The following is a 25,491-nucleotide window of genomic DNA, read 5'->3' as shown; positions in this document are numbered from 1 at the left end:
GAGATATGAGCGTTCTCATTGGCCTGTGAATGAGGACACGGCAGTGTGCTGAAGCGTTTCAGATCTTTATGAACACTGATAACAGGTCACGCTCTCTTGAAACACACAATAACACAGTATTTTCCTCCCCACTGAGAGTTCAGTGACCCCCACATTACAGATTAAAAAAAAAAAATCTAAACATATTAATGTCCAATAAAACAACGATGACCCTTGTTTGGCAGTACAGTATTTTCACACCATGGAAATAGACGTGACAGACTCCTGGAGATATTGGTGGAAGTTTTAGTTAGTTTAGCATCTTTTAACCTGACAGCTCCTGCTGTAGTTTTATTTAATGGAATATTCCAGGTTCAATACAAGGTTTACAGCATTACGTCGTCATGGCAACTAAGTTGTAAAATTGTCTATATCTTTCCACAGATGTGGTTAGTAAGTGGTTTTATCACAGTAAAATCATGTTAACACACATATTGTTTATGTCTTGTGTCTATACTTTTGAAACAGTGAGTATTTTAATGTTTACAGATTGACCCCATTGACTTCCATTGTAAGTGTCTCACTTGAACACATTCTGCTAAAGAAGGGCCGCTTACTTTAATGTTTGCAGTCATTTTTGACCGGACACAGAACAGGTGTATCTTTTTTAAAGAAATCTTAAAAACAATAAAATGATGCACTTCTTTTGGGATTTTATGTTTTTAAAATCTTATTTACATATACATCTCGATTTCATCATTGATTTGCATATGCAAATAAGCACATTTATGTAACTTCAAAACAGTAAAAACCTAAAATTCTCTAAGTTGAAACATGAAATAAATATTAGAATGTCTTGTGTATTGGAGGCAGATTTCTGCCATCTGGGGAAAAATAAAAATAACATGAAAATCATGTGAAGACAATTATAGCCAGTAGATGGCAGCAGCGTTCTATGCAAGCTCCTACTTTGTAGCAATTCTGAATTTTATCTTAAGTTAAGCCTTAAGATATAGTGTATATTTAGACATCAAATCAAGTCAAAAAAAATTGTGCGTGTGTTCAGATGGCAAATGGAGGAAAAGTCACCAAATATTGTACTGCTCAGATATAGGAACCCATTTTTACTACATCGGAAAAAGGGATTTCAGTCAAAAATTACCAAACAGTATAGGAGGTTTAAAGAAAAGTGCAGGTGTGAGTCAAAGTTATTTTTTGTGGTAATCAACACTAGTGGTGCAGAAATGACACACTTCACCTCCAAATGCATTATTCAAGATTCAAATGAGATGATAAACAACAATATTTTGCATTCAAGCTTATAACCCAGCCACGCTACACGCAGACTTCTCAGATATTCCAGTGCTGCATAAATTGTTGTGCATGAGCAGCTCGTGCAGATCTGAAATGTAAAAGTGTGTAAATATATTCACCTCTGCATATTAAATGAGCTCTGCGGACGAGCTTTGTTTCAGTGACTGAGTGAATGAGTTTAGTCTTTCACACGTTTCATCTGCACATGTCAAATCTCCAGAGATAACCAAATATCAAGTTTAAAGAAATGTCTCGAGGACCAACATTTGATACATACATACAAATGTATGAGCGTTAAGCCACAAAGAGCTTTTCCTCTCCATGTTGTTTTGCTGAGTATTTACTGTAATTGTGTCTCTTCAGAAGCGCTGACGGTCACACATCCTCACAGGTGATGAGAGAGATGATCATGCCAGGAGGAAGTGCACTCGTGACCTCCTCGCCCACTTCCTGGATGATGCTGGGAGCCCTTCAGGAAGAGGGCGCAGTTAATGCGATGGGAAATCCGCATACTCCCTCTCTTTCCTGCCATAGCTATTGTTCTCACAGACTCGCTCACCTTCAGAAGATGCTCTGTTCTTCTGCAGAGGAGATATGATGGAGAATTCTCTGAGAAATCAGAGAGAAAACACGTGTATTTCACTGAAGACACACTGTGATTTGGTGCTCCGCCAGCATCATACTGAGATCTGAGATTGAACACAACACAGAGAGATCTCTCACAGATCTGCAGATGGCCTACGCCTTCTCTTTTCAATGCTAGCACTGCTGTTTTCTCTGAATCTGATTTATGTGTCATTACGTATCATTGTGGTTTGCTACAGAGCGTTTGAATTATACAGAGATTTTGTGGTGGAGCACAGTGGAAATTATTTTCTGCTCTTTCCATCAAACATCAGAGAGCTGGCCTCGTTCAGAGCGTGCCGGTCCCGCTGTCCTGTAATTACGCCTGACTGCAGTCATACAATAACATCTCAAACACACTTCAATAGAAGCTCATGTTTCAGTAGGAAAACACACATGAAATCTCTTTGCTCAAGAAATAGTTTAAAATGCTTCAGAGAAGCAATGTCTGGCTGTGTATCTGCCTCTGTTTATATATCACGAATCCAAATTCATTTTCCATCATGAATGTTTGTGAAGTCACTGACACCCATCAAATCTTCATTGTGGATCACTTCAGTGCTTCAATACTGCCCTCTGGTGTACTATACTATCATACTAACAGCCAACCTTTACAGTGTTAGTGTTGCTGAATCTTCACAGTGAATGATGATTGGATTTCTTAGCTTGCTATCAGCACAGTTTAAGCTGGGATGTCCCATATTTTGGCCAAAATCTCGATCAAGCAGCGAAACGCGTCCCCTCCAACCTCGCAACTCTAATTTAAATGTGGTTCATATCTTCAAGACAGTGAGATTTAAGTCTATAGATTATATAGATATGATCAGATTTTGTGTAGTATGGTAGCAGAAGGACATGTTTTTTTTTTTTTCTGATATTGTGAGTCAGTCTTTCTCTGAAATACTTCAGAAGGAAACACACTCATAGGGAATATGGTGAATTTGGGTAATTTGGGACTTGCCACACTGACATTTCAGACCAACACGTGAGACTTTATCACGTGAAAAACCTGCTAGAAGACATATACATTTCGGGTTCAATACAGATTGAGCTCAATCTGCAGCATTTGTGGCATAATGTTGATTACTACTGTGATGATACATCATTGATACCTGTTGTTCATGGAGAAACCTGTAGGTGGCACTGTGTTAAATAAAATGTTATAAATGTATGCAGTAATGGTACCCGAGTTACAAGTGAATCAACTTGAGATATGTATGTGAGCAAGCAATAAATGCAGACATGTTGAAATGTTTTATTTCAATCATTGAACAAAACAACCACCAAAATTGCAGTTTTCTAAAAAAAAAAAAAAAAAAAAAAAGCACAAATGTGTGTTCCAGTGAAACACTTACAATGGAAGTCAATGGGGTCAATCTGTAAACATTAAAATACTCACTGTTTCAAAAGTATAGACACAAGACATAAACAATATGTGTGTTAACATGATTTTACTGTCATAAAATCACTTACTAACCACATCTGTGTAAAGATATAGACAATTTTACAACTTTGTTGCCATGACAATGTAACACCGTAAACGCTAAAACCCTGAAATGATGGTAAAAACAATGATTTAAAGCTCAAATAATGCACAATTTATATATATATATATATATATATATATATTTGATTTTCTCCCCAATTTGGAATGCCCAATTCCCAATGCGCTCTAAGTCCTCGTGGTGGTGTAGTGACTCACCTCTATACGGGTGGAGGAGGACGAATCTCAGTTGCCTCCACGTCTGAGACCGTCAATCCACGCATCTTATCACGTGACTTGTTGAGCACGTTACCGTGGAGACGTAGAGCGTGTGGAGGCTTCACACTATTCTCCACGACATCCACGCACAACTCACCACGTGCCCCACCGAGAGCGAGAACCACATTATAGTGACCACGAGGAGGTTACCCCATGTGACTCTACCCTCCCTAGCAACCAGGCCAATTTGGTTGCTTAGGAGACCTGGCTGGAGTCACTCAGCACGCCCTGGATTCAAACTCGCGACTCCAGGTGTGATAGCCAGTTTCAATATTCGCTGAGATACCCAGACCCCCACATACACAAGTTTTAACAGAAGAATTAATGTAAGTGCTTTTATAAAATTATAAACTTCACATTTCTGTCTTTAAACCCTCCAAAAATTGGCCCCATTGACTTCCATTGTAAGTGTCTCACTGGAACACACATTTGTGCTTTTATTAAAGAAAAGGAGGGATGAGTCGAAATTAATTTTTGTGGGAATGAAAATGACACTAATTCTGTCAACTGAGCTTAACTTGTATTGAACATGAATATTCCTTTAACTTGAGATGGATGTAGAAATCATAGCTCAGAAATCCCACATTACCCAAATTCACCTCTAACACAATAATGTCTAAACATACTAGAATCTCCCGAGGTAAAAGATCAGCGCATGAAATCGAATAGTTCTATAGAGCTGTTGTGTACGTGAGCATTTCTGTGATTGCAAAATAATATTCAGTTGGGAGTAAAAACTACATCTTTAATGGTTCCATGACCTACTTCAGCTGATGATTTACAGCATCTGTCAGATTATCGTTTTATTGTCATTGACATGTCAGTGTGTGTTTTATTCATGTGAAGTCTGTCGTTGTCATTTAAGAGAACACCCCTTGACTGAGCTTCGCGTGGCCTTTATTCATTTCCTCTCTGTCAAAGTCATACAGTAACTGCACACACCCTATAAATATTGAATATCACCTGACATGCACAATGTCAGACAATCTGAATTTTTAAGCGAGACAGAAGGTGACCAGAGATCTTCTCAGGACAGGAGCAGCACCCGAAGAGAAACTCATTTTACCATGCACTCATGATTCTGTGATTTAATCTGATTTTACTGTAATATGACATCACGTGTCAATTCATCTCACTTCTACAGTTCAATATTCAGTGTTTATTATTATTTTTATAATTTCATGTTTATGAGCATTATATTTAAAGCACGTCTAGTTAAATGTTACCTGCTGCTACAAAAACCATTAGAGCCCTGGACAATTTATTTGCTGTTTTGTAATATCATTAGTGCACTTTAATGCAGTTTAATGTAATGAGATGATGTGCAGTTAAAGACACTGTTGGCAGAGATGGTGCGAATATGGTGACCCTCTCAGAGATCCTCATGGGAATGTGAAACTGCAGTAAAACGCCTCTCACAGCACAAATGAACGCAGGTCTGATTCTCTCATTGCTAAAGTGCTCAGCTGGATTCATGCCAGTCAGATCACATAACACAAACTCAGCGTAATCTCACTGGCACGTCAACTTCAGTGGCACTTTGAACCGTAAGATCTAGTGTTATTAAGATGTATAAACTCACAATTCTACTGTATAATCTCACATACTGATGCTACACTATACCAGTCAAAAGGTTGGCACCTGCTCAGTCTTTATACTGACTATTTACCACATTTTAGGCTGATAGTTAAGTCATCAAAATGATGAAATTATGAAGTGACCAAAAATGTTTAACAAATCAAAACAATCTTATATTTCAGCCTCTTTGACAAGGAAGTTTTTTAGTAATTTACAATGTAAATTTGTGTACAAAACTCATGTTTTTATGATAATGAAAATATAAACTCAGTCCAGGGTGTGCAAACTTTTAACTGGCAGTGTATCTTTGTCACATGTGACATAATAAGTCTACTTAACACTGAACTAACAGCTTTAATTCACAGGTGTTTTATGTAAGAGAAAGTAAGTTATGCCTCAGCACACACACAATCTTGACTTGACAGTAAAACTTGACTTGACATGCACATTTCATTTATTCATAGATATGAAAAATATATTTTGTATATTTGATATTGCAAAAATATCTAATATTGTTTAGAAGTGTTAGTTAAAGCACCACAGTGTAATAAAGTTTTTAGTGTTTATAAAATTTGAATAAGTATATGAATGTGACAGTAAACATGTGACTCCTCGTGCAGAGTGCGGCGGTCAGGAACTACATATCCCATGATGCAGTGCGCGCTACACTTCCGGCCCGCTCACCAGAGTCTCCGCACGCAAACATCATTAAAGCACAGTGTGTGTGTGTTAATTATCTCTCATAATGAGAGGCGCGCACATTAGATTAGAATTTAAGCATCAATGTAACCCGTTTCTGAGGTAAGGTGTGTGTTCATTAAATAATTATTTCCCATTTATGATGTTTGGCTGCTGTCATGCTAATGCTACATTCTAATAACACCAACAGTGTCCAATTAAAATCAACAGACGTGAATGAATCATTCTATTAATGTCATTAATCTTTTAAACAGTACAGAAGTGTGTCATTCAGATATTATAATATTATCATTAAAGCTGTCAGGATGCTGTTAGCTCTACAGCTCGAGCTGTGACTGGAACCTTCAAGAGAAAAATATTAAACTTAATTTTATTGAACACACAGATGATTGAAGATTAAGGGAAAACATGCTGCCGAATCACAATTGAAACACTGAACAGTTTAAACATTTGAAAGAATGTAAAGATCAGAGTTTCAGTCATGACTGACGTCACTTGAGTGACATTATATAGACATATATGTATATATACGGAGAAATACAAGTATTTATTATGCTTTTTCTGTCATATATGGATATGGATATATATATATATATATTAGTTTTTTATGAGGGATAAGTATATAAGAAATTATCATGTACACAGCTCTGACCCGTCGAGGCATGGTCTCCACAAGACCTCTGATGGTGTCCTGTGGTATCCGGCACCAAGACGTTAGCAGCAGGTCCTTTAAGTCCTGTAAGTTGCGAGGTGGGGCCTCCATGGATTGGACTTGTTGGTCCAGCACATCCCATACAGTAGATGCTCAATTGGATTGAGATCTGAGGACTTTGGAGGCCAAGTCAGCACCTTGAACTCTGTCATGTTCCTCAAACCATTCCTGAACATTTTTTGCATTGTGGCAGGGCGCATTATCCTGCTGAAAGAGGCCACTGCCATCAGGGAATACCGTTGCAATGAAGGGGTGTACCTGGTCTGCAACTATGTTTAGGTAGGTGTTACGTGTCAAAGTAACATCCACATGAATGCCAGAACCCAAGGTTTCCCAGCAGAACATTGCCCAGAGCATCACACTGCCTCCGCCAGCCTGCCTTCTTCCCACGGTGCATCCTGCTGCCATCTCTTCCCCAGGTAAACGAGGCACACGCACCCGGCCGTCCACATGATCTATAAGAAAACATGATACATCAGACCAGGCCACCTTCTTCCATTGCTCCATGGTCCAGTTCTGATGCTCACGTGCCCATTGTAGCCGCTTTCGGCAGTGGACAGGGGTCAGCATGGGCACTGTGAGCGGTCTGCGGCTACGCAGCCTCATATGCAGCAAGCTGCGATGCACAGTGTGTTCTGACACCTTTCTATCATGGCCAGCATTACGTTTTTCAGCAGTTTGTGCTACAGTAGCTCTTCTGTGGGATCGGACCAGATGGGCTAGCCTTTGCTTCCCACACACATCAATGAGCCTTGGGCGCCCATGACCCTGTCACCGGTTCACCAGTTGTCCTTCCTTGGACCACTTTTGGTAGGTACTAACCACTGCATACCGGGAACACCCCACAGGACCTGCCGTTTTGGAGATGCTCTGACCCAGTCGTCTAGCCATCACAATTTGGCCCTTGTCAAAGTTGCTCAGATCCTTACGCTTGCCCATTTTTCCTGCTTTCAACACATGAAATTCAAGAACTGACTGTTGACTTGCTGTCTAATATATCCCACCCCTTGACAGGTGCCACTGTAACGAGATAATCAATGTTATTCACTTCACCTGTCAGTGGTTTTAATGTTGTGGCTGATTAATGTATGTATATACCTGTATATAATATGTATGGCTATATATTATATATGTACACTTAAATACAGAGGATGAATGTGATATACAATAGTTACATTAAAGATATTTACAAGTAAACGTGCATATACTGTATGTGTGTTTGTATGTATATGTACATGTGTACTGTTGTAATGCAGTGTGAACTGAATTATTCAGGTTTGTGTACATAAGAGCTGTGGTCAATATAACTGAAGTGTGCAGGTGTCTGGTTTAGATGAGTTTAGCCTTTGGATTAATTTGTGGTTTCAGTCTTCTGTCTCCATTCTCCATTTTTCTTCATTATATACATCTTATGGAGTTTTGTGTTCTTTGCCACAGTCGCCTTCGGCTTGCTCACTGGGGACCTAAAGACTAAAATTAAGGCATGGTTTTTAATATCGTTATTTATTATAACCGCAATGAGGACTTAATTGAGCATAATTTTTTTTGTTACAGCATAATCCTCTGTAAAGCTGCTTTGAAACAATGTGTGTTGTGAAAAGCGCTACAAATAAATATGACTTGTATATTCTTGCTAAAACCATAATTCATGAGAAGAGCACTGTAAGTCACATTTCTTCAGTAATCTAATGCTTTTGAGTGTGTGTACAGCAGTTTAGATTTAATGAAGGCAGATTTGACAGCAGGTCAGTGAGAGTTAATGGGTTTGTCCCCTGGTCTCCATCAGTCACGGTTTCTCCATGTTTTTTGTTTCAGGGGTTCGAGCTGAAACTCAAGTGTGCCAAAAACAATGAACCTCCATCAGGTGCTCACAGGGGCCGTGAACCCCGGAGACAACTGCTTCTCTGTGGGACGCATCAACAACCAGCCTTTCACGGTAAAGAAGCCTCCAGAAATACTGTGTAGATGTTCGTGAACTGCATTCGGCATCAGTATCACACTGTTTTACTGTGTCTCTGGGTTACCTCTCTTCAGCACCTTTAATTTACTCTGTGTGTCTGGTACAGTGATGGCATGACAGATATACATGTTTTATTTGCTCACAGTGTTTTACTGGAGTGAATATGTCAAACTTCAGCAGTTGCTGTCTTTACTCTTGTCGTGTTGTCTTGTAACAGGCGTACGCCTCGGGCTGTGACATTGTCATTCTGGGCAGTGACTTTGAGCGGATCCAGATCATCCCCGGAGCCAAACACGGTAACATACAGGTGGGCTGTGTGGACTGCTCACTGCAGGGGGGACAGGTAAGAAACACAAACACACTTTTCAGCACAAGAGTGAATCTGCACCGTTTGCAGATGATTGTACTATATTAAACTGTATATAATGCTGAATATAATGTAGAATAATGCTAAGGGTTAGTAAATCTATGGCAAATATTATTTTACTGGATAAACATGCACTACCTTTAAAAATGTATTTTTGAAAATAATACTTTAGACAACATGGTTATAAAACTTACAATATTAATTTAAAATACTTAATGTATGTAATCAGTGACAGTGTACAAGCATATGTATCTAACATAATTATGTATTTTTCAACCGGACAGAATTAATATTTCTCTTCTGGTGTCACCATTGCCCCCTGCTGGGCTGATTTTTTTGTCCCACTCCATCCCTGATGGATCATTTTACTCTTTAATAAACAGTACATTTAAGTTTTACTAGTAAAGGAAAGGAACTGTTTTGCATATGTCCTGAAAGTAATAATAATGATAATAAAAATCAAACAACTATTCAGGCTTTGTTCAAAGTTTTGTAAAATTATAGAATCGTTCAGTACAGTAAACCAAATCCTTACACCCTTAATCATTTCTGTTTCTTAAAAAATGACATTGTAATAAAATACAGGACATTTCGTTATTTATCTGATTAATCGAAGAAATAATCGAAGATTAATCGATTTAACAAAATAATCATTAGTTGCAGGTCTAGTTTAAAGGTAGAAATGTGAAGCTTATAATTTTATAAAAGTACTTACATTAGCCCCGTTCACACATGCAAACAGGTAAATGACAGGAAAAGCGTTGGGCGTGTACTGTTCAATACTCCACATGTGCTGTTCACACATACCATCAGTATGGAAATGTATAGGTAATGATACAACTTCTCGTTAGGGGAAATTGCCAGAGCAAAATTTACCAGTGTTTTCAAAGGTCGTGTTCACACATGACCTCTAAACTGAAATTTGCCGGTACTTTTCTGGAAATGGCTGTATGTGTGAAAGGGGCTGCTAAATCTTCAGTTAAAGCTCATGTGTTATTAGAGCTGTAAAGTTGTTTAAATCATTGTTTTTACAGTGATAGGGTTTACAGCGTTATGTCGTCATGGCAACAAAGTAGTAAAATCATCTATATCTTTCCACAGATGTGGTTAGTAAGTGATTTAATCACAGTAAAATCATGTTAACACACATATTGTTTATGTCTTGTGTCTATACTTTTGAAACAGTGAGTATTTTAATGTTTACAGTAGGGCTGCAACTAACGATTATTTTGATAATCGACTAATCTAACGATTATTAGAACGATTATTTGACTATTCAGGCGATCATTACAACGATTAATCATTAGCTCTTAACCGATTAGTCAGCTTGTGCCCTGAATTAAAAGGTTGTAATAAACGTGCTTACTAATAATAAAGAGGACAAAATCATCTTTTTAAAACACCTCTAAATGACATTCACTGAATTAAAGGGAAAAATACTTTAAGTTTACTTCAGTAAAGAAAATCACTACAATAAAATCCTGTTATCAAGTGTTTTTGTCTTGTTTTCCATTTAAAATAGTCTAAAAATCCTTAAAACAAGATACATTTATTTGAGAAGTAACATATAAGATATTTAGACTTTAAGAGAATAGATCTTAAATAAAAGTGTATTTTATATATAAGTGTATTTTTTCACTTGGTTATACTTCTGCGAGTGCAGTAAAGACAAAATCTATTTATATTCAAGATCTGTTCTCTAAAAGTCTAAATATCTGATATGCTGCTCATGTGAATGCATCTTTTTAAAGGAGTTTTAGATATTAATATTGGAAAACAAGCCAAAACAAAAACAAATCAAAAATGTATTTTGTTGCGGTGTATAATGGGGTGAAGACGACCCTCTCTCACCTTTCTGTTCACTTCTATCCATCTTTAACTTAAACTCTCTCTTATTAATAAAGCTGTATATTGCTAATGTTCTTCAGGATAATAAACACACAGTGACACACACATTATGATTCAATAAGTCATGAGTCATCACGTTATAATCTAGCTGCATTAAGCGTGTGCGCTCGAGGGATGAGCGTCCCGTGACGGAGTGTGCATCAGACGGGTGCAGTTTCAATCTCTCCCCCTTAGATCGGGACATTCACACAACTCATAGAAGAGACGCTGACCGCACAGAGAAATGACCGTTTCAGAGTTTGTAGTTATTTACATGATCTGCTTCTGTATTTACTTATTTTGTATTTTTGCATTATAATTCCCTCATACTTTGCGATCTACATCAGCTGAAGCTGTTTGGAAAGTTTAGAGTGCATCTGTGATCTGTGTAATTCTTCATCTCATCAGTCAGGCGCGAGCTGCAGTGCTGCTCTTGTGTGCAATCATTAGAGTTTCATATGATCTTATGTTACATTAAGATCAAATGACTATTTAACAACAAAAAATGTTGACAACAATTTTTTGTTGTCGATAATGTCGACTAATCGTTTCAGCCTTAGTTTACAGATTGACCCCATTGACTTCCATTGTAAGTGTCTCACTGGAACACACATTTGTGCTTTTTTTAAAGAAAAGGAGGGACGAGTGGATATTAATTTTTGTGGTAATCAATATTATGCCACAAATGCCGTCGATTGAGCTGAACTTTTACTGAACCAGAGATTATTTAGCAGAGACGGGCCACTTCTATTTAAATGGGACAAATTGGAACGCTCAACCAAGAGGCTCTAGCACCCAACGGTCAACAAATGTAGAGAGGAAGTCCCACCTTACAGGTAAAAGAGCCAATCACCTTTTTGATACAGACATCGCCTGCCAATCATCTCGAGAACGCCCATGCACATTAGCTTTACAAGCCGGGAAAATTGTGTGTTTTTTTTTGCGTAATATGAGGTCAAGAAGAACAATTTATGATTCCAGTGTCATCAGAATTTACTGCTGATTTGAAATATGTTCTTTGATCGTAATCTTGACCATCCGTTTTGGAGATTTCGGTCTTTTCCCATTCAAGTAGATAGGAGCTGCACCTTCATGACTGGAAATAACCTCCCGAGAGCGTCCCAAAGATGACCGACAGTGGACTGACTAGAAGGACTTTCCTTTTGTCCGAAACTGCGTACGGTCACAGTATGTACTGTATTTGATGAAGGACGCACTTATCTGCCAGCAAAACAGTACGTTCTTTTAGGTATACATGCGAGTAGTATGAATAGATTTCGGACATACTTCATACGGGGACGTGGACATTGTCTCGTGACCTGCATGTATGATGCAAGAACAACAACTGCGAAAACTACAGTATCTGCTCTGGTTTTGTTTAACAAGCACCATTTAAGCACAAGGAATAATTATCTTGATATATGTAACACTTACAGTTGAGAAGAGCCGTCTGACTCGCAATTCACCACCATTCTTTTAAATCCAGCATTTTGAACGTGACGGCGCCTCCGCTCCCGAGGGATTATGGGATAGTAAAGTGTCCAGTGGATCCAGACATTCTGAATCTCACCGGAAATAGTAGGTCATCCGGGTATTTCTCGCTTACTGTTTTATGAATACTGATGATTCAGACATACTACTCCATTGGCATACTGTTTTTGGCATACTATATAGTAGGGAAGTATGGATATTCGGACGCAGAGCCAGGACTAACTTATATGGAATCTAGAATATTCCTTTACATTTTGGAGTCTAAACTTTTATTTTTATCTGTCTTCTTTTCATGTCCTCCACAGCTATATAGACGTATGCCATTCCCCTTTGTGTATGTAGATTTGAAATGGTCTTTATAATGGAGGATTGTAAAAATGACAATTTATAGTCCACTCCGTGTGTGCAAAATGTTGAAGATTTAAGAACTAAAATCATGAATGACTGACAAGTCTGAGACTGTATTAATCCATAAAAACAAAACCATTGCACCCTTAACAAATGTAAGGTGTATGCCTGAAATCAATGCACCGATAAACTACACTTGTTTTGTTTTTGGAGATCTAAACTTCCTCCTCACTACAAAAGCTTTGAGACACTAAAGCTCGCATTACTGTGGGATTGTTCAGTTAAAATATCAGCATCCTTTTCAATGGGAACGTTTCCACAACAGCCCAGAAACACTTGTTTATTTGTTACATTGACAGACAGCATATAATATGATCTGTCGGTGTTGTTACAGTTAGATAAATGAACGTTACCTCAAGCTTAGTGATAGTTTGACAATTAACTGAACAGGAGTAAACTTCTCATTAGATCTAGCGCTTCAATGTCTAAATCTTTTGACTCAAACAGATTGCAGCATCTTACGGAAACATTATCTGTGTGTTTGAGCCAGTGGAGGTCAGTCCACAAGGAAAAGCACAACAAGTGAGTTTCTTAAGCACAACATTTTTTTTTTTTTAAATATACAGTTCTTTTGTGATGTTTTGTGATTGTTGTGCTCATCAGAAACTGAACTATCAGTGGCAGAAGAGCGGGCAGTTTGTGTTGCAGTCGGTAGCTCACATCCTGGCGTGGCACCCCAGCGGTACGTCATCACCTGTGCCAGTAGAACAGTGTTTGACTCCTTCTGTGTGAGATACTCCTCTCACCTGTCTCCTGTAATTCTGTCTGTAGGTACGTGTCTGCTGACGGGCTCGGCGTGTCTGCAGCTGTGGTGTATCGTGCATGTTAGTGCAAATTCTGCAGATGAAACACAGACTGATGTGCAGAGCTCCTGGAGATGCATCTGGCACTGCAAGTGAGTCTTCATTGATCACACTGAATTTCACTGGTTACACGTCACATACTCCAGTCAAATCTCTCTCATTCTCATTACAGGACTGCTGCTCCGATTCACTTCATCAAGTTCTCACCAGAAGGAGAGTTTTTCGCGACTGCAGGACAGGTGTGTGTTGGTTCATGCTCACTAACGAGCGTTTCACACTGGAGTTCTCTTTAAAAGAACCAAACTCAGACCACTTAAAAGTCCAGAAAGTGAATTGAGTGAGAAAGAACCCAGTTCTCTTTGCATTCACACTGTCTCTGGCACTGGAAGTGGAGTCAGATCGCATGTTGGTCCAGTTTAGTTATGACTGGTCCACTTTCCATACAGACATTGAGCATGTGTAATGTTCGGCATTGAAGTAAGATCAGTTTGATGGATTGTCTTGTTTCAGGATGACTGTCTGGTGAAGGTGTGGTACAGCACCAGTAAATGGCAGGTGGACGTCACCAGACTGTTCACCCCTCTCGACCTGGGCTCCGTGTCAGAGATCAACTTCTTGTTCATTTACCTGGCTCACCCTCGCTCCGTCACCGGCTTCTCCTGGAGAAACATCAGCAAGTACCTGCCCAGGTGAGTTCAGGTGTGAGAGACGCTCTTGCAGAAGTGTGACGTGTTCACTGACCTCTGTGTGTTTCTCGTCCAGAGGTGCGGTGTGTAACGTCCTGCTCACCTGCTGCAAAGACAGTGTGTGTCGACTGTGGGCTGAAACAGTGTTGCCTAGCGACTGTCTGCTGTCTGGAGTCAGACACAATCAAAACGAGAACATTAGTAGTGACGTCCTCAAACCAAACATCAAGAAGAAGTCCTCCAGCAACAGCAAGAACCAGAACCAGAACCCACTGGAGGTGAGATACAGAAGAGAGCATTGAAATATACTCTCAGAAATACACAACCATGAATCTGATGAATGTGTCTTATGTGTTTAATGTGGTGTTTATAGACTTGTGTTATTCAGCACATCATAAATACAATAAAGCAGAGCTTCTCAACTGGTATGTTCTGAGTGTCAAAACAATGCTAAATACAAATAATAAAATGCAACTAATTATACATTTGTGTTTCGTTAGAATAGTAAAATATAAAGACTTATAGATTTTTAAAGAGGAGGAGAAAACACTTCCAGTATCTTTTGTTGTTGATGTCAGAGGTTGTGCATCCAGTTTAAACTGTACAGTATTTTAGCACAAATTCATGTATTTCTTGGTAGAAGGGCATTAAAATTAGGACAGATGTCAACATGGACAAGGTTTGTGACATGAACTCACTCTCAAAAACCTTAAAACTACACTGGGTCAAAGAAAATACCACACAGACTACACTAAAGGAAAAACAAGGATTGTGTAACAATGTGTTTCGTTAATTATTTGCTGCCGAGAGCATGAAACCATTGGAATTCATGAGAAATTTTAAAACTGAACACTCAAACTCACTTCTGCTTTTGTGCATGTGTTCACAAAATTGTCAGTCTGCTTATTCATCCTATATCCTGTTAATAATTTTGCATATTGTTGTGTCTATATAGTTCGACGTTGCATTACAATTTTGCAGCGTTCATAGAAATCCAGGAAAAATCATGGAATTTAGAAATTGTGTTTTCCAGGCCTGGAGATGTCATGGGAAAACAAGTTACAAACTCAGAGAATTTTTAATAAATAATTTTCTGCAAAATAAGTGCATCGGAATATAAATCGTGTCACGGCAAAATCTGTTGAATCAAATAATCGGCAAATCCCTATCGTTACTGCGTGTATCATACGTTAGGTTACTGGCATTGCAAGAGCTGCCAGGTCGTTAGGTCTGCACAATGAATCGAAAACATTATCCAGATTACAATAACAGGTGCCAAAATTAACTAATCGTGAAAAATGTGAATTATAGCAGTGTGTGTAGTTTTACTCATGCTATCTAAATGTTTTTTTTTGTTGTTTTTTTATTGTAATTTTAATTTTTTGGGATTTTTTACCCTTTTTCCTCATGGTGGTGTGGGGATTCGCCTCAATCCAGGTGGCGGAGGACGAATCTCAGTTGCCTCCGCATCTGAGACCGTCAGTCCGCGCATCTTATCACGTGACTTGTTGAGCATGTTACCGAGGAGACATAGCGCATGTGGAGGCTTCGCTATTTTCTGCGGCATCCACGCACAACTCACCGCGAACCACATTATAGTGACCACGAGGAGGTTACCCCATGTGACTTACCCTCCCTAGCAACCGGGACAATTTGGTTGCTTAATAGACCTGGCTGGAGTCACTCAGCACACCCTGGGATTCGAACTAGCGAACTCCAGGGGTGATAGCCAGTGTATTTTACCACTGAGCTACCCAGGCCCCACGTAAATGTTTATTTAATTTTTTATTTAACGTGTTTTTGCTGTGGTTGAGCCTTGCAACCGATTACAGACATGACTGTTGCTCACTTTTGTGTATAATTTACAGTCACCAAGCACTTTATGAGGAACACTATGGTCCTAATAAAGTGCTCAACGTGGTCTTCTGCTGTTGTAGCACATCCGCCTCAAGGTTCAATGTGTTGTGCATTCTGAGATGATATTCTGCTCACTACAATTCTACAGAGTGGTTATCTGAGTTACCGTAGACTTTCTGTCAGCTTGAACCAGTCTGGCCGTTCTCTGTTGACCTCTGTCATCAACAAGGTGTTTCCGTCCACAGAACTGCCGCTCACTGGCTGTTTTGGGCACCATTCTGAGTAAATTCTAGAGACTGTTGTGTAATAAAGTGTGCTCGGTGAGTGTATTAAAAATCTGAATAACAGCTTTGTTTTTAGTGCTTGTAAGAGGGCCAGTGTGAAGTTGACTGTGAAAAAACTAAAAAAGCTGTAAATTCAGGAACAGTTCTCGGCTTGTTTTGGATATGCAGCCTACAAAAAAATATGGCATGCGTTTGATCCACCCCAAAATAAATATTTAAATTAATTTAATCACAATTACAATATCAAAGGAAATAATCAGCAATTTATGGGGTTTAGCCCTACGGTCGTACAATTTAAACCATATTGTGTACTAAAAAGGTCAGGTGGTCTAAATAAGAGGGCTTCCAAAAATTTGAAGACATCCAACAGATGAGTGCTGATGAACATTTGTTTGCAGGTAAAAAAAACAAACCTTGTTGCAAACATGATGTCATATTTTTAGAGGATAAGGCGTATGTTTTGACTGTTACATACAAACAGTGCTGAATTTGATTTGTCATAAATGGTAGAAACATTGCAGCTGAGGTTGAGTTCTGGAAGTTTGGTCATGGAAAAGTAATTGAAATCTATTTGTCAGAATGTGAACAGGCCCTGATTTCGCCACTTTGTCCGTGTATAACCTGTGTCCTGAAGTAAAGCAGTTGAACACATGAAGATGATTTGTGAGCAATCACTTTGTGTTTGCTGACAGTTGAATCTGAAGCACTCGTGGAGAGAGGAGGTGAGGTGTTTGTCTCAGCTGTCATATACAGGACCTCTGCCCCAACAACAGAACAAACACTACACACACCGCGCCAACATCCTGCACGCCAACTCGCTCTGCCATTTCCACATCGCTGCCAGCATCAACCCAGCCACAGGTAACACAGACGTCACATGACCTTCACTATTCAGTGTTCACTAATGAGCAATGTTATTGTCTGAGATAACTGAGTTGTCATTATAACTCTGGAGATCATGTGAGAAACTGTTTAAATTGTTAACTCACTGTCAGCTGGACTGAAGCATCTTTCTTTCTTTTTTTTGTGTCAATTAAAAAGTGCCTAGTATGACTAATTATGAATTAACAGAACATTTTTACTGTATGAACTTGTGCATGAAGGAATAGTGAACCCTCAAATAAAATGGCCATGATTTAGTGTGAAATGTCTGTGCAACTAGTGTCATCAAAAGGTCATTTTTGGGCTAATTATTCCTTTTGCAGTGAATGTAACAGGAATGTTTGTGTGCAGATATTCCTCTGCTCCCCTCCATCTCCTCTATGAGCGGCTGTGATGAGGAGGAACCGGGCGGTTCGTTCACTGTTCACTGGCTCAACAACAAAGAGCTGCACCTGACGCTGAGTATGGAGGTGTTTCTACAGCTGATGAGGAGCAGTGCAGAGCAGAGCGACACTATCGAGAACGGTAAACACTCCACACACCTGTACGCTGATGTAACGGCGTCTGATGATTCACATGCGTCAAAAATAACAAACATCTTTGTTCTCCACAGATGTTGATGAAGCAGCTGTAGATCATCAGGTCAGCGTGCTGCTGAGTGACTGGAACAGAGCAGCTGACATGGTCTTCAGCATCCACCCGATGGACGGATCACTGCTGGTGTGGCACGTCGACTGGTTAGATGAATATCAGCCCGGAATGTTCCGCCAGGCGCAGGTACAGAACACAAGGCGCTTTTCCACTGCAGGAACTTTTCCTAGTTCAGGTTAACGTAAACTCCAGAGTACAGGCCTCGGCGTAACGCTCATTCCTTCGACGATAAACGCAAGTCCGACCATCACCCCTGGTGAGACAAAACTACGACTCGTCAGTGAAGAGCACTTTTTGCCAGTCCTGTCTGGTCCAGTGAAGGTGGGTTTGTGCCCATAGGTGACGTTGTTGTCGGTGATGTCTGGTAAGGACCTGCTTTACAACAGGCCTACAAGCCCTCAGTCCAGCCTCTCTCAGCATATTGCGGACAGTCTGAACGTTCCTGGTGTAACTCGGGCAGTTGTTGTTGCCATCCTGTACCTGTCCCGCAGGTGTGATATTCGGATGTACCGATCCTGTGCAGGTGTTGTTACACATGGTCTGCCACTGCGAGGACGATCAGCTGTACTTCCTGTCTCCCTGTAGTGCTGTCTTAGGCGTCTCACAGTACAGACACTGCAATTTATTGCCCTGGCCACATCTGCAGTCCTCATGCCTCCATACAGCATGCCTAAGGCACGTTCACGCAGATGAGCAGGGACCCTGAGCATCTTTCTTTGGTGTATTTCAGAGTCAGTAGAAAGGTCTCTTTAGTGTCCTACGTTTTTATAACTGTGACCTTAATTGCCTACCATCTGTAAGCTGTTAGTGTCTTAACGACCGTTCCACAGGTGCATGTTCATTAATTGTTTATAGTTTAATTGTTTAGTTTTTCCACCACAATAACTAGTTCAACATAGAACCAAAACCTGAACAAAACTGTGACCCTTTTTTGTACCTGCTCATGAGGAAGTACTTTACTTTGAAAGTAGAACTATTTGGGTGGAGTCAGAACAGCTGGGGCTTCTCGTTGGTCAAGAAAGATGCATCATTGGGGGGCCTGGGTAGCTCATTGGTAAAGATGCTGGCTATCACACCTGGAGTCATGAGTTCGAATCCCAGGGTGTGCTGAGTGACTCCAGCCAGGTCTGTTAAGCAACCAAATTGGCCCGGTTGCTAGGGAGGGTAGAGTCACATGGGGTAACCTCCTCGTGGTCGCTATAATGTGGTTCGTTCTCGGTGGGGCGTGTGGTGAGTCGTGCGTAAATGCTGCGGTGGATGGCGTGGGCCTCCATACGTGCTATGTCTTGCAGCTGATACAGAAAAATGCCAGGTTAGTAAGCTTCGCTAAAGCTTTGTTGCTATTAGGTTTTTCAAATCGAAATGGATAGATGGACAGACGCTGCTGTGCAGGATATGAGGAGTGAGCTTTAGGTAAGCTTTAAAAAATAAGCTTTAGATTTTAAAATGCTGACCAGAAATGAGGTGTACAAATATCTGAACGTCTTAGGCTTAATGACATTAAACTATGTACATTGAAAATCAAGCAAGGCTACAAGAACATAAAGGATTTTCTGTCCATGTGTATCATGTATGTTGTTTGTACATTGTTTATTTTGTGTGTAGTTTGTTTTTCTCACCGTTTTGCTCTGACTCGATTGCAGTTATTTGCACATTTGAAAAGCTTCTGTTTGCATAATGTAGTAATAAAGATGTTTTAAGCTATAAGTGAATGCGTTTACGTCTGTTATGTGTACAAACAAATGTCCTACGTATCACAGTATATAAAACAAAGACATTGGTTAAAGTAAATCGGTTAAGAATGACAATGTCTATAGTAACCTAAATTTTGATACATTTCGGTTGAAAAGCGCCCTTGCACTCTTTCTCTCATCTCAACCACACTTACTCTGACACACATGTGCATGCACACACATAGAGACTCGAGTCGTGACCAACAAACAGAGCCGCACCCCCGCGACTTGATCAATACAACAGTTTCTATATTATCTGAAATAAATTTTAAAATGTCCTAAGTGGCCTCCCGTAGTGGAAAGCACCCTCGCGCTCCCCGTCCTCTCTTTGGCTCTCACACTAACTCTCTCGGGAGCAAAGTCAGCGCACCCCCGTGACTCAGTGGGATTGTAAAGTAGTTGTTTAGCAATAGAAAAGCGATGTACAAGAATGGTGACCCTCGCTGCTGCTGAGAAGTTTACTTAAACGTACAGCTTGGCAATTTGAAGCGATGTTATTCCTGACGAGAGCCGCAGCAAACACAGGTAATCCCACACGTGATCTCTCTCAGTTTCTGTCTTTGTCTGGCTCACACACACAACTACACGCACACGCACACTACCTTTCTACTCCAATAATTGATGAACAGCAGCGCAAGGCTCCGATGCTAGTTCACGCAGTTCAGTATACAGACAGAGCAACCAGTGTAATCTGACAAACAGATGACTCTTATGAACTGATTCTTTTTAGTGAATCAAAACAGACAGTGCATCCAGTGTAGTCAGAAATGACTCTTATTAACTGGTTCTTTTAATGAATCATTCAAAAAGACTGACAAATTTTTCCAAACAAATTTATTGCAATAATCAGAGTATTGGTGTGTATATATAAACATAGTGATTGACTATGTTGAATAATTAAAAAATAATGCACACTCAAGGTGTAACACAGCATTACCACTTCGGGTGTGCATTATTTTTCAATTATTACACGGCTCTTTGGAATACTGGATTCTGATTGGTCAATGGTGACATCCAGCGGTCAGAAATTGCTCTGTAACAACCGCACATCCAGAGATGAAGACATTCTGCGGGTCGTCTCTTCTCGGATCACTGTACGATTTCTACAAGTGAGCTAATAAAATAATTTAAACTCATATCAATGTTTCATGTGCATTTATTTGTTTATTTGGCAAGTAGTCTTGTAATAAGCTGAATAATGAGGAGTCAGACGGTCATTTTCACAAAATAAACACCAACAGAACTCGGACACAAACCGGAGGTGGATTCCAGCTGTTCAGCAATTTCTTTCTTCTCACATAATTGCATCATTTCAACACAAATCAATATTTTCTGTCCGTGAATTTATTTATTTGATTAGTAGCAGTGTAATAAGCGGGATAATGTACGGTCAGCCGGTTGTTATCGCTCAATAAACCCCTTCAGGATGATAAGAGTCTCCACCACTGACTCTGCTTCGCATCGGGTCCTGATCACCTTTAGGGGTTTATTGTGCGATAACAACCGGCTGACTGTACATTATCATTTACTACAGGGTGTAACAGTTAAAGGACGGGCAAGGTGGAGGTGGGAACCGGCTGAACAGTAAACAAACTTTTACAGTAAAAAAAACAACATAAACAAATGTGCAGCGCGGCCGCGTGCATCTCTCTCTCTCGAACCGGCGTCTCCGGCCGCCCCTTTATCTCGCTCTCCCACTTATAAGCTGATTCAGTGTGCTCCATCACGGTCTGGCCACGCCCTCCTCCTCGTCACACTCCTCCCCCACCTGATTCAGGTTGGGGCGCCACTGGTCTGGCGAGACACTGCCCTTCCGGCCGTTCTGTCAGCCGGTGCCCCACACCGCCTCCTGTGAACCTGGAGGGAGAGATGAGGGGAGGCGTGGGGAGAGGAAAGGGCGAGAGAGAGAGAGAGAGAGAGAGAGAGAGAGAGGGGAACTTGCTCGCCGGCCCCCGGAAGCACTGTTGCCTGGTCCTCAACTGCTCCACTGCCCTCTGGTGGATGGCCACGGTTCCACCAGCTCTCGACGGCCAGTAGCGACCCCTCCATCCTCAGACAGACGGCCGTGGCTGCTCCCCTGGCAGATGGCAATAGTGAGGACTCCACAACAGCGCATCCCTCCTCCCTCCCGGGTTTCGGTTCCACTGTAACAGTTAAAGGATGGGCAAGGAGGAGGCGGAAACCGGCTGAAGAGTAAACGTAAACTTTGATGGTAAACTTAAAACCAACGTAAACAAACGTGCAACATGGCTGCATGCACTCTCTTGAACCGGTGTGTCCGGCCACCCCTTTATCTCGCTCTCCAGCTGATGATCTTATTCAGTGCCGGCCGTGCTCCATCATGTCCCGTCCACACCCTCCTCCTTGTCACACAGGGGTACTCAAAGTTCCAAGAGGTCCGGTCTCTACATTTCCTTCCCAGCAAAGGTCCGGATAATAATACATAGCTTACATGGTGTCATATGGCTGTGAAATTATATAATATATATTTTTGAATAGTTTTTATAACTTGCCACATTGGCAGCTATAGTACTTTGTAAAAAATAAAAAAAATAAATTCTAAACAGTTAAAATAGTCTCTTCAGAAGACATTGGGGACCCAGAGACGGTCAAAAGTATAAATAGGCTTTCCTTGCCACCCATGCCATGATGACATCTCTGATTAATTTTCACAAAATTAGACCAAAAAAATCTGTTTGTTTATTATGAAAGGCTCATAACATGCTGATTAATAAAGCTAAATTTAGACAGAACAACATTATAGTCCAAAGGCGGCACGTTAACATGTCCTGACACAAACCTGTCTGAGCTGAACTGTCTGAATCACACATCAGACAGATGAAGATATTTCACTTTGCTTAATGTTTGTTTTCTGCAGTGTGTTTAAGGGATAGATGCCCGTATCTGTAGTGGTGTTTCCGCTACTGTTGTTAAAATAACCACGCCTGCAACTACATACAGTAATTCAGGCTTTATGTGGCGTCTCTGTAGCGGGGAGAGAGGCAACGCACATGAATAAAGTGCGTTCAGCGCTAGGGAATAAGTGCGTAGAGCTGGACATGCTTTATTCCCACTCCGCACACCTATACACATATGCTTACACAAGTACTTAGCCAGGTGTCAGATAACTAGCACAAAGATTTAGATCTTGGTCCAGACTGAATTGTTCTTTGGTCTGGATCTGGACCGGAGTCCACCTATTGAGTACCCCTGCTTTAGTAATTCAATGGTTCATCGTCAATTATTCCTTGCATAACCAACAGCGATAATGGCATTGTAAAATTTGTATACTGAGTTGTGATTAGCCTTTTTTCCATGGCATGGAAAACCTGGAAATATCAGGGAATTTTAAATGTATTTATATTCGTATTTTCCAGGCGTGATACAAATCTTAACAGTACAGGAACTATATTTTTTGTAGTTACGCTCTGTTGTAAAATGACTTATTACTGTCGAGTTTGTGTACAGTAGAACTTGCTCGCTAGTAATAGTGATATCCGGTTTGTGGGTAAATCCTTCTTTTGAATTGGTTATTTTCAGTTAATTGGTCTAAATTGGTTCACAAAAATAGTTCACAAAAATGTAATAGCGAATCAGTCTGAATCAAAATGGGTTAGGTTAGGGTTCGTGCTAAGTCACAGACGACTGGAGAACTTCTCAAACTCTTGGAAATTCTCTAGTTAAATAGAGTGGGGACCCTGTATTTCTTACATCTATTTGCAAATTAAATTCAGATTGGTCTTCCACCTATAACCACATTTAGACTACATGTTGATTCTCGTCTGTAGCTGACAGAAAGCAAGTTGCGTGCTGAGTGTCATGACAACGCATTTAATTTACACAGAATCAAAGACTAAAACCTAATATTTAACACTGTTCTACTGCTGCTGCACAAACACTCATATTCCCTTCGGGAAATGCAGTTATGCTTTCATTAAATTATGAAATAATGCTTTTCATAAAAGCGTCTGTCAAATCATTAAATGGTACATTATTATTATTTTGTTGACGCTGTGATGATGGGGGGCGTCTCTGTTAAATGGGCTCATTCTCTTTTCCAGGTTTCCTTTGTGTCTCGGATTCCCGTGGCGTTCCCCACCGGAGATGCCAACTCTCTGAGCCGTAGCGTAGTGATGTATGCTTGCAACAGAAACGTGGAGCTGGCGATGCAGCATGGGCGTCAGCGACCCGCAGGCGTGCCCCACTCCTCCTCTACTCTGATCGGCTTGAGTCAGATTAAACCTGCTGCTAACAGCCTGCGTCTCCGCATCTTCACCCCGAACGTCCTGATGATCTCCAAACACAATGACGGCTCCCTCAACCAATGGACTGTCAGCTTTGCTGAAGACTCCGCCTTCTCCATGGTGCTCAGTGTGTCTCATAAGTCACGATACTGTGGGCACCGCTTTCACCTGAACGACCTGGCTTGTCACTCTTTGCTGCCGTTGCTGCTCACCACGTCACACCACAATGCCCTGAGGACACCCGACGGGGGCGCTGCCCTCACCCACTCGCCTGGCATTACTGCCTCATCTCGCAGGAGCAGAGTGTCGTCTGGCGGTGTCTCTCAGGACCCTAACGCGATCTATAGCGAGCTGATCCTGTGGCGGGTGGATCCGGTCGGGCCGCTGTCGTTCTCAGGCGGGGTGTCAGAACTCGCCCGGATCAACTCTTTGCACACGTCGGCGTTCTCTAATGTGGCCTGGCTGCCCACACTCATCCCCAGCAACTGCCTCGGTGAGCACGGGCCTCAGAAACATACCGCCATTAAAGGAATATTTCTCCCAAAAATTATAATTCTCTCATTTCCTCAACCTCGTTATGTCTCAAACACGTATGACTTTCTTTCTTCTGTGAAACATAAACAAAGATGAATGTGGTGTTTTTGTCCATACACTGAAAGTCAGTGGGGCCCAACACTTCCACCTTACAAAAAGGACATAAAGGCAGCAGAAACTGACTCATGTGTTTTAATCCATGTTTTCTGAAATGATATGATCACTTTGGATGAGAAACTGACCAAAATTAAAGTCCTTAATTATAACAAATTTTGACTATGTCCATCATGGACCCCGTTGACACTTTATGAACAGAAATGCGTAATACATCCTTCAAGATATCTTTGTTTGTGAGACAACATTATGGTGAATAAATGATGAGGGAATGATCATTTTTGGGTTAACTATCCCTTTAAGTGTCACTTTGAGATTTTTCAAAAATCATAATTGACGATTTATTCTTTTTACAATCCAAAGCAACTTATAAAAAGAGGAAGGATACAACCGAAGCGATTCATCTGAAGGAGACCGTAACATGAAACAAAGTTTCAGTTGCATCAGAAAAGTACTAGCCAAGACTGAGATTAGAGTGCAACAAGAATGTTTTCATTTTATTTATTTTATTATTATGAGTAGATGGTCAAGTGCATATATGCTAATTGCGATGATTAATTTCGATTAATAATTGTGTGGGGGCATCTTCATGCCTTATTCTCTAACACGCTGAGAGCTGTGTTTCTGAATGACTTTATTGCATGAAAAAAAGTGGATTAAAATTTTAAATTAATCATACACAAAGTGAGCAATGCAACAATACTAGAATACTAGTTCGACAAACATTTTTTTGATGTGACGGGTGTAAACATAAACGGAGTGCAGTGCTGTAATGAACGGTTTTCACGATTAGTTTATTACAGCTGCTGTAATTGTAATATTATTTTTCAAACAAAATGCTCAGTGGAAACCTCTGGTTTATTCTAGAATTTTGACTAGTTCAGCCTTGCAGTCTTCAGTTAATAAAAGAGAGAGCAACTCA

General features: G+C 40.5%; 1 protein-coding gene across 1 annotated transcript in view; it reads left to right on the top strand.

Annotated features, from left to right (window-relative positions):
* The first annotated feature begins 5,936 nt into the window (after window positions 1-5,936).
* LOC127423836 (dmX-like protein 1) overlaps window positions 5,937-25,491 on the top strand; it is a 58,367-nt gene continuing 38,812 nt past the window's right edge. Inside the window, 13 exon segments of the mRNA XM_051668466.1 lie at window positions 5,937-6,063; window positions 8,484-8,604; window positions 8,846-8,971; window positions 13,229-13,303; window positions 13,385-13,463; window positions 13,553-13,676; window positions 13,757-13,823; window positions 14,095-14,273; window positions 14,347-14,548; window positions 17,104-17,272; window positions 17,645-17,885; window positions 17,887-18,070; window positions 23,739-24,414. Coding sequence (XP_051524426.1) covers window positions 8,518-8,604; window positions 8,846-8,971; window positions 13,229-13,303; window positions 13,385-13,463; window positions 13,553-13,676; window positions 13,757-13,823; window positions 14,095-14,273; window positions 14,347-14,548; window positions 17,104-17,272; window positions 17,645-17,885; window positions 17,887-18,070; window positions 23,739-24,414 — 2,209 coding nt within the window. The 5' untranslated portion in view covers window positions 5,937-6,063; window positions 8,484-8,517.

The sequence above is a fragment of the Myxocyprinus asiaticus genome, chromosome 33, assembly GCF_019703515.2.
Source record: "Myxocyprinus asiaticus isolate MX2 ecotype Aquarium Trade chromosome 33, UBuf_Myxa_2, whole genome shotgun sequence".
NCBI lineage: Eukaryota > Metazoa > Chordata > Actinopteri > Cypriniformes > Catostomidae > Myxocyprinus > Myxocyprinus asiaticus.
This window is presented reverse-complemented; position numbering and strand designations above follow the sequence as displayed.